At 37.2% G+C, this 11,188-nt stretch overlaps 1 protein-coding gene across 8 annotated transcripts in view; it reads left to right on the forward strand.

The window, feature by feature from the left end:
* mecom (MDS1 and EVI1 complex locus) overlaps positions 1–7,551 on the forward strand; it is a 146,999-nt gene extending 139,448 nt beyond the window's left edge. For all 8 annotated transcript variants that reach the window (XM_046862716.1, XM_046862717.1, XM_046862719.1 and 5 more), the window contains 5 exons: positions 376–533; positions 1,268–1,412; positions 3,869–4,126; positions 4,208–4,379; positions 5,586–7,551. In XM_046862716.1, the coding sequence (XP_046718672.1) occupies positions 376–533; positions 1,268–1,412; positions 3,869–4,126; positions 4,208–4,379; positions 5,586–5,714 (862 nt within the window). In that variant the 3' untranslated portion in view covers positions 5,715–7,551. The remainder of the gene's footprint in view (positions 1–375; positions 534–1,267; positions 1,413–3,868; positions 4,127–4,207; positions 4,380–5,585) is intronic.
* Positions 7,552–11,188: the final 3,637 nt, after the last annotated feature.

The raw sequence follows: 11,188 nt of genomic DNA on the forward strand, positions 1-11,188 counted from the left end.
ATACATACACACACACACACACACATATAGACAGAAAGAGAGTGAGAGAAAGAGAGGGAATTGTGTTTTTCTGGCGTGGAGTTGAAGAACAGATAGAATCTGTAATCACACTAAAATAACACACACTAAATACTTGGCAGAGAGAAAGCGAGAGAAAAGTGCAGAGACATTATCCCGAGACATCAGGAAAATGTGTGTGTGTGTGTGTGTGTGTGTGTGTGTGTGTGTGTGTGTGTGTGTGTGTGTGTAGCAAAATCCTTTAACATCTCACACTGTTCCCTGACTAACGTAACTTTTTGAGAGGTTGTCTAATTTTTTTTTATCGTGTGTGTGTGTGTGTGTGTGTGTGTGTGTGTGTGTGTGTGTCCACTCCAGGTGTAAGTATTGCGATCGTTCATTCAGTATCTCGTCGAATCTGCAGCGCCACATCAGGAATATCCACAATAAAGAGAAACCGTTCAAATGCCACCTGTGTGATCGCTGCTTTGGCCAACAGACCAACCTGGACCGGCATCTCAAAAAACACGAAAACGGTAATCTGTCAGGTACACACACACACACACACACACACACACACACACACACACACACACACGCACACACACACACACACTTTAATTATTTATATATATATATATATATGCACTGAAAAGATCAACAAACAACCAGAAACAATGAGAAACTACCACAAAAATACAAAAACACTACACAACAAATTGGAGCGATTGCGCATAAATAAAAAAAACAACTTTTAAATAAGCAGCAACACAACAAATATAACCTTTTCTTAACTACACAACAGATACAACCAACTTTTAAAAAGCAGCTACACAGTAAATATTACCAAATTCTAGATTCCAGCAAATAGACACAACTTTAAAAAACAAATACACAACAAATAAAACAACTTTAAAAAAGCTACACAACATATTAGAAACTCATTTAAAAAAACAATAACTTCAAAAGTAAATAGAAAACAAATATTTCTACATTTAAAAAGTAATTACACAACAAAAAACAACTTTAAAAGTAACTACACAACAAATAGTTTTATTTAAAAAAATAGTAACAACTTTAAAAGCGACTACAACAACTAAAAAACTACACAAGTTGAAACAATTTTTAAAAAATAACCACACAACAAACAAAAACTGTTAGAAAAATAATGAGAACTAGAAAACTAAGAAACAGTTAAAATAAGCGCCAAATTCTAATGTGTGTGTGTGTGTGTGTGTGTGTGTGTGTGTGTGTGTGTGTGTGTGTGTAGGCACAGCAATGTCGTCACCACAGTCAGAGCTGGACAGTAGCAGCGCTATGCTGGACGATAAAGAGGACTCGTACTTCAACGAAATTCGAAATTTCATCAGCAGCAGTGGCCAGAGCGCTGTATCGCCTCCACATTCTGATGAAGGGTAAGTCTTATCATCATCATCCTCATCATCACCCTCATCATCTTCATCATCCTCATCATCCCCATCTTCTTTCTCATCATCTCAAACCTCCTCATCATCATAATCATCCTCATTATCCTTCTTATTTTCATCATCCTCATCCTCCTCATCATCATAATTATTTTCATCCTCCTTATCCTTACCATTATCATCATTATCTTCTTCCTCATCATCTTACTTATCATTATCATCATCATCATCATCGGCATAATTCTCATCCTTATCATCATCACCATCATTATGATCATCATCATCCTCTTCATTATGATTATCAGCATCATCCTCATCATTCTCATTATCAAGCTCATCTTCATAATCGTCTTCATCATTCTCATCATTCTCATCATCATCCTCATCATAATCATTATCTTCATCATCATCATCATCATTATCATCTACTTCCTCCTGCTTCTTCTTATCATCATCATCATCATCATCATCATCGTCAGTCAGCACATGTTTTTTCGCCGTGTGTTCTTTTGATTTATGAGTCACTCAGGAAACTTTTCATCAGTGTGCTTGGAGTGCAATCTAATTCCCAATGCTGTGAAATCAGAACATATCAAACTGTACACACACACACACACACACACACACACACACACGAGCGCTCTGTCAGGCTTCCATCCACACCGTTTGCCAGAGGCAGGATAGCGAAGTAATTACACACAAACATTAGTGAGCCTCAGACTTTATTAATTAACCTCTGTGTCTGTGTGTGTCTGTGTGTGTGTCTGTGTGTGTGTGTGTGTGTGTGTGTTATTAATTACCCTGTCGCCAGTGGTCTGTGAGAGTTAACGATAGGTCGGTCTACAGCTGGACGTGTTCAGTGATTGGCTTATTGTCTGGGTGTGTAACGTTGTCTACTCAAGTGTGTGTGTGTGTGTGTGTGTGTGTGTGTGTGTGTGTGTGTGTGTGTGTGTGTGTGAGAAAATGAGAGAGAGGGAGAAACAGAAGGTGTATGTGAGTTGGTGTTTCTGTGTTTGTATATGTGTGTGTGTGTGTGTGTGTGTGTGTGTGTGTGTGTGTGTAGGTAACGACAGCCCACATCTGGTCCCAACATGTGTTTGTGAACAGGAAGTAGGCATGGGACTGCAGGTCAGGGGTTGCTGAGTGTTTCCTGTCAAAGTGACGGCTCCTGATAGATACTTCATCCTCCACAAATTACCCCTTTAATTAACCAATCTGTTTTCATCATCACGCCATCCTGCTCTCTTTCTCTTTCTCTCTCTGTCTCTCTCTCTCTCTCTCCCCCCCAGCCTTTAATCCCTCTCGCTTTCCTCTCTCTCTCTCTGTCTTTCCTTCTCTCCATTTCTCTCTCTCGATCTACCACAAATCTCCCTTTTCCTTCTCTTTTCTCCTTCTCTCCTTCTTTTCCTCTCTCTCTTCGCTCTCTCTCCTTTCCTCTCTTTCTCAGTCCCATTGTTTCTCTCACTTTCTATCGATCCCTCTGTTCCTTTCTCTTATTCTCGCTTCTCCACTTTCTTCCTCTCTTCCAAATTTCTTCCTACTTTCTCTCTTGCTTTCCTTTATCCCTCATTTTTTCTCTCTCTCTTACTGCCTTTCTCTCATTCTCTCATTTTTCTTATGATCTCCCTCGGTTTTCTCGTTCTCCTTTTCTCTCCCTTTCTCTATCTCTCTTTCCCTCTTTCTACCTTTCTCTCTCTCTCTCTCTCTCTCTCTCTCTCTTTCTCCCTCCTCTCTCCTTCTCTTATATTTCCACTCCTCGTCTGGCTGTGTAATTAGTGTGTATGTGCAAATCCTGCACTTCATTCTCTGATCCTTCATTTCCTGATATATATAGTCCTTTTGGTAACACACACACACACACACACACACACACACACACACACACACACACACATTCCACTTTTTCTTTCTTTCAGTAGGTAATGTACAGAGTTGGGGAGGTGACGAGAGAGACTTCCAGACCCGTAATTAGCAAATTGCTTGTAGCGCACGACTCCAGCCCTCTTCCTCTGGACTGTGTGTGTGTGTGTGTGTGTGTGTGTGTGTGTGTGTGTGTGTGTGTGCGTGTGTGTGTGTGTGTTGTGTGTGTGCCCCGAGGAGTAGATACGACCGCTCTTGCTCGGCTCTCACCGAATGAGCCTGTCAGCTAAATATTTGCCCTATTAGATGAATAGAAGGTAGTCAAGAAAATAAACAAGAGAATGAGACTGAAAGGGGGAGAGATGGAGGGAGAGATGAGGGAGAGGGAGAGGTGGTGTGGAAACTGAGAATTTGAGAAGGAGAAGAGTAAAATAAACCAGCGATGGGAAAAAGGGAGAGAGAGAAACTGTTTAAGTGCCTTGATGATAGAACGTGTGCCGCTCTGCCAAAGCTGGCCATACACACACACACACACACACACACACACACATGCGATCGTTGGTTAAACCCCGTTCCACGTTTTTCAGTTTAAACGGTGGCCAATTCGAGGACGACAAAGTCGCAACCCAGTCGACGTCACATGACCTAGATGAGGAGGAAGGGGAGGAGCCTGGTGTGGAGGAAGCAGAGGAAGAGGAACCAGAGCTTTGCGACACGAGCAAACCAGACAACGAAGCGACGTCCAGGAACCTGTGCGACGACGTCGCCAACGACGACATGAACGATGAGCTGGACTACGACGGCGCCGCCGATGGACTTCTGGAGTGCAAATCTTCACCCCAGAGGTGCGATTTTTTTTGTTTGTTTGCTTGTTTTGTGTAATAAAACACTCCTGCGAAGTCGATTAACGCATACGTACGCGGCAGGTTCGACGAGGACGACGAGGACGAAGAGCACGGTGGATTCCCTGCGCTGGATCACATTCGACGCTTCGCCGCCGAAGAGGCAGAGCTCAGTGACGGTGATGTCGCAGGATTCGACTCCGCCCACATGCCTGAAGCTCTGAAACAGCCCCTGTACAGGAAGTCCAAATCGCAGGTATAAAAAAACTTAATCAGGAATCAGTCAACATCGCTCATGCACTCCGAGATAATTATACTACGTGAAATCACATTTTTTTTAGGTTACTAATTAGCTGATTAATTATGTATGATGTCATTATTAGGTAATTAAAGTGTAATTACTACCAACCCCCAAGCACTTGGTCCCTTTTGTGTGTGTGTGTGTGTGTGTGTGTGTGTGTGTGTGTGTGTGTGTGTGTGTGTGTGTGCGTGTGTACATATATGCATGTGTATAAAAGCTCAACCAATAGGGACTGATAATCGGATCTTTTAGTTTTCCCAGCATCATCCTGCACACACACACACACACACACACACACACACACACACACACACAAAAGGGACCAAACAATTGGCATCGTTTGTGTGTTTTTTTACAATTCTGTAAAAACAAACTAAAATAAATAAATACTATGAAGTTCGATGCCTGAGATAAGTACTTTAAAAAAAGAAAGAAAAACCTACGGTTGTGTTGTTCACACGTGGTTTGTAGCAACGCTTGTCCTCGGATGTTGTAACTATCGCACACGATCGATTGTACTAATCGGACCCTATTTTTTTATTTGACTTGCCTACAATTTTCCTCCTGTCCAAATTGTAGAAAACTTGGAGTCAGGTCCTCTATTCCAATAGACAGCAAACGGTGGACTCGATTCTATGTAATAGTTCTCCATAGCAGAGGTCCCCATAAAACCAGGTTGTGGACTAGTATAATTTGGTACTGAAAGAATTAAAACTATATATATAATATATATATATATATATATATATATATATATAAAGTTTTAATTCTTTCAGTACCAAATGATACTAGTCCACAACATATATATATATATATATATATATATATATATATATATATATATATATATATATATATATCTACACATACTATTAGCATGAGCTAATTTCCCGGACTTATTTCAGTCGCTACACATCGATTGATTAAGTTTGCACTTATCCTGCATTATGGTGACACAACCCCCTCCAACTACCCGCCCCTGTCCTGAAAAATTTCTCGCGTGAATCAGGTCTGAGATGCACCAAAGTGGGGACTGATACTCTATAGATACAGAAAGTGTTACAGTGAAAGACTAATGAAGCACAATGAGGACACACTTTTTTGTACTGTTGTCCTGATCTCTTGCTTTTTTCTTCTTCTTCTCTCCGTCGTTCTCTGTAGGCTTACGCCATGATGTTGTCTCTGGCCGATAAAGACCCCCTGCCCCCACCCTCTCACGCCACCTCGGTGTGGCACACGCTCGGACGTGCAACCGAGTCCAGCGCCATCCAGTCCCTCAGTCACGTATGATGACCTTCACGTCTGACCTCTGTGACCTCTAACCCCAACCGCAGGCACTCGCACCAAGCTCGCACTCGCCTCGCTCGCCATGTACAGCCCACTGCTGAGTAGAGCACTTTGGTCTTCAGAATACACCAGTATCAGGGTCCTCGCAACGTTCCAAAAACACTAGTCATTTCATGACCTGGCATTACACATTCGTTTGATTTGATTCTGATCTATGTTTTTTTTTATGATGGTGATATGACAAAGATGTTGATGATGATGTTGATGATAATGATGATGATGATGATGATGATGATGACGATGATAATGCTGCTCATAGCAGTAACAAAAAGCGTATTTATTATGTCCAGTTTTTATGTTTTGTACAGCAACGGCAGCTCGTGGACACATAAAAGTGGAACACTACGATAGAACAATTAAAAAAAAAAATTACATCCCATACACACACACACACACACACACACACACACACACACACACACACACACAGATTGTCAGTCTATGCTTATTTGTCTGTCATTATCATAACCTTGTTTTTAATATTCGATTTATTATGTATTTAGACATTATTTTGTCTTGAGACATTACACACACACACACACACACACACACACACACACACACACACACACACACACTGTTACTGATGACCTTCCTTTTAAACTAGAATAATCAACCTTATTAAAGGGGCGGGGTCACAAACTTGACTGGTGTGTAAATGTATTGTAATATATATAAATAAAAACATAGAATCAATCAAATAAAATAATAAAATACAATACAATACGAGTCCGATCGTGTCCGTCAAAGCACTGCATCTTTAACCTGAACTCCGCCCATTTTCTCTACACTGTCCAATGACAGGCAAAATCACATTTCTTGAAGAATAAATTTAAAAAAAAGAATTTTTTGGTGAAAGGTTGTAAAAACATTTTTTATCAGAAAAAACTTTTTCTGAAAGTTTGTAGAAAGAATTTTTTTTTTATTACATTTTTTTCCTTTAGTCTTGCTCTCTAACATACTGACGTCACAACGTAGTCTGCGTGCTAGCAGCTAGCTATTCCGTTTTGGTGTGTTTCATTTCTAGACAATCATGGGTTCATTGTTTGTGTAAAGGCATTGTTATTTTTATGATATTTTTTTTTCTGTTCTTATTCCTGTGTATGTCAAAAAAAAAAAAAACCCCGACATATTTATTTTCCACAGTTGGTTTACTGAATAGCACTGCTCTTGAGCTCCACCTTGTGGTGAAGCCAGAGAACACGAGTAATGTCTGCGTGCCAGATAGTATTAAACTATTAAACCTTCAAGTCTTTTAATGAAACGGCTCTATGATATAGTTATTACTTGTTTTTTTGTTCGTTTTTTTTGGGGGTTGACACATTTATGAATTGTGTACAATATAAAAAAGGGGTAAAATATAATAAAGAAGAGCATAAAAAAAAATCAAAGATATTTCTTCATAAAAAAAATGTAAAAAAAAAACGCATGACTGGTGTCAAACTTTTTTTTCTACAGTTGTGTGCAAGCTTGTGCGATGTTTGGGTCCCTGTCGAGTCGTCTTGCCAAACTCTATAATTAAAAAAAAAAAGGAAAAAAAAAAAGACTTTCTTCGTCTTGACATGTTGAAGGACCGGATTGTTTTTTTTGTCGTTGCTGTTGTTGTTGTTGTTGTTTGTGTCAGTTTGTTTGTTGTTTATTGTTTCTAATTCCATTTTGGAGCGTAATCGGCGAAGTCGAGGTACTTTTTGTTCTGACGCTTTCTACAGTTGTAAGTGTAACGCATTTCAGCGGAGTAATGTGGGAGGTGCAACTAAGAAATAAAGGACTCCAGTGTAGACTTGGACAGTCTGTTTCTTTATCTCTCCGTCTTTCTGTCTCTTTTATTCTTCTAACTTTTTGTGTTACTTTTTATAATTTGGTCTCCTTTTGTAGTCTTTGAACATCTGAACAAACTGTGCGTTTGCTCCTATTGTAAAGCAGAAGCGAGGTTCTTTCACGACCAGGTTCAAAAGAAGTAAGAAGTTCAAATGTGTAAAAATCTAACCAAATTACAACAATTACATAATAAAACAGCATCGTCATCACAATTACGCAATAACACATCAGCAACACAATATCACAATTATATAAGACATTACAATTACAACAATTATACAATAATATTACATCGCATTAACATCACAATATCACAGTTACAACAATTGCACGATAAAACAACATCACAATATCGTGATCATACAATAACAACATCAACACAGAATCATGATTAACGATGACACATCACACTATAATACATTTGGATATTAACACAATATCACAATTCTACAATAACACTGTCACAAAAACACACATTCAAAACACATCACGATATAACAATTCTACGACAGCTTAATTATCACAATTACAACAATTACACAATAGCACTTCAGCGTCACAATATCACGATAACACAATAACACAAGACCATCATCATCATCACAATTACAACAATTATACAATAACACATCAGCAGCATCACAACAATTCTTTCAGAATTTCTGATCGAAATATCACAATTAAATACCATATAACATCACAATCTCACAAACACACACACACACACACACACACACACACACACAGTAGCAGCACCAAACAAGTGTGAAAGCAAGTCACAGTTCCCACAGGCCTATACTGTCCCACTGCCAAAGAGAGAGAGAGAGAGAGAGAGAGAGAGAGAGAGAGAGAAGACAGAAGAGAAAGCAGAAGGGAAAAGAACGAGGGAACGAACAGCAGCCGAGGGAGGGAGGAAAAGAGGGAAGCATGTGTGTTTCATTCGTTTGTTCAAGGCAAATGATGGATGAGGTGGAGAGATGTGATGACCCGGCTCATCACTCAAACTCTTATTGAGACCTACTGACGTCTCTCTCTCTCTCACACACACACACACACACACACACACACACACACACACACACACACACACAAACACTTAAACAAGAATAGCTCATTAACAGACTTTTGTATTAGTTTTAGAAATGTACACACATTGTACACGATGGAATCTGAATCATCGTCCGCACATATCACAATTATATAATAACACATCTCAATAACACAACATCACAATATCACAATTATACAATAACACATCTCAATAACACAACATCACAATATCACAATTATACAATAACACATCTCAATAACACAACATCACAATATCACAATTATATAATAACACATCACAATAACACAACATCACAATATCACAATTATACAACAGCACATCACAATAACACAACATCACAATATCACAATTATATAACACATCACAATAACACAACATCACAATATCACAATTATATAATAACACATCTCAATAACACAACATCACAATATCACAATTATACAATAACACATCACAATAACACAACATCACAATATCACAATTATACAATAACACATCTCAATAACACATCACAATATCACAATTATACAATAACACATCTCAATAACACAACATCACAATAACACAATTATACAATAACACATCACAATAACACAACATCACAATATCACAATTATACAATAACACATCTCAATAACAACATCACAATATCACAATTATACAATAACACATCACAATAACACAACATCACAATATCACAATTATACAATAACACATCTCAATAACACAACATCACAATATCACAATTATACAATAACACATCTCAATAACACAACATCACAATATCACAATTATACAATAACACATCACAATAACACAACATCACAATATCACAATTATACAATAACACATCACAATAACACAACATCACAATATCACAATTATATAACAGCACATCACAATAACACAACATCACAATATCACAATTATACAATAACACATCTCAATAACACAACATCACAATATCACAATTATACAATAACACATCTCAATAACACAACATCACAATATCACAATTATACAATAACACATCACAATAACACAATATCACAATTATACAATAACACAATATCACGATAACACAATAACACAACATCACAATATCACAATTATATAATAACACATCACAATAACACAACATCACAATATCACAATTATATAATAACACATCAATAACACAACATCACAATATCACAATTATACAATAACACATCTCAATAACACAACATCACAATATCACAATTATATAATAACACATCTCAATAACACAACATCACAATATCATGATTATAAAATACACATCACAATAACACAACACAATATCACAATTATACAATAACACATTACAATAACACAACATCACAATATCACAATTATACAATAACACATCTCAATAACACAACATCACAATATCACAATTATACAACACATCACAATAACACAACATCACAATATCACAATTATACAATAACACATCACAATAACAAAACATCACAATATCACAATTATACAATAACACATTACAATAACACAATATCACAATTATACAATAACACATCTCAATAACACAACATTACAACATCACAATATCACGATTATACAATAACACAACATTATTCAAATTGCAATTACACAATAACACATTACATTATCATGATTATAAAATACACATCACAATAACACAACATTACAATATAATAATTATACAATAAAACAACACAATATCACGAATATACAATAACACATCAACATAAAATAACATGATTATACAATAACACAACATCACAAAATTATGATTATACAATAACATCACAATATTATGATTATACAATAACACAACATTACAATATCACGATTATACCATAACACATATCATAAATATACAATAACACAACATCCCAATATCACAATTATACAATAACATCAAAAAAATCATGATTATACAATAACACAACATCACAATATCACAATTATACAATAACATCAAAAAATCATGATTATACAATAACACCACATCACACTATAACGATTATACAATAACACAACATCACAATATCATAATTATACAATAACATCACAATATCATGATTATACAATAACACAACATCACTTCACAAGCTTCTGCATTTATTTCATATAACATTTATTTCCGTCCAGAATTGCAGTAATTTTTCACTTGTATCGATGATGGGTGAGGCGGACCACTGCGCAAAGTCTCTACAGCACATCCCACATCAATTGGGTTAACATGTGAACTCTGTGGCGGCCAATCCATGTGTGAAAATAATGTCTCATGCTCCCTGGACTGCTCTTTCACTATTTGAGCCCAATGAATCCTGGCATTGTCATCTTGGAATATGTCTGTGCCATCAGGGAAAAAAAAAATCCATTGATGGAATAACCTGGTCTCTTATTAAGTCAGCTCACTCTTTGGGCACATAAACCATGAACCGAGACCTGACCGACTGCAGCGACCCCTGATCATAGCACTGCCCCCACAGGCTTGTACGGTAGACACTAGTCATGA

Source organism: Silurus meridionalis, chromosome 12 (genome assembly GCF_014805685.1).
Source record: "Silurus meridionalis isolate SWU-2019-XX chromosome 12, ASM1480568v1, whole genome shotgun sequence".
NCBI classification, from domain to species: Eukaryota; Metazoa; Chordata; class Actinopteri; order Siluriformes; family Siluridae; genus Silurus; species Silurus meridionalis.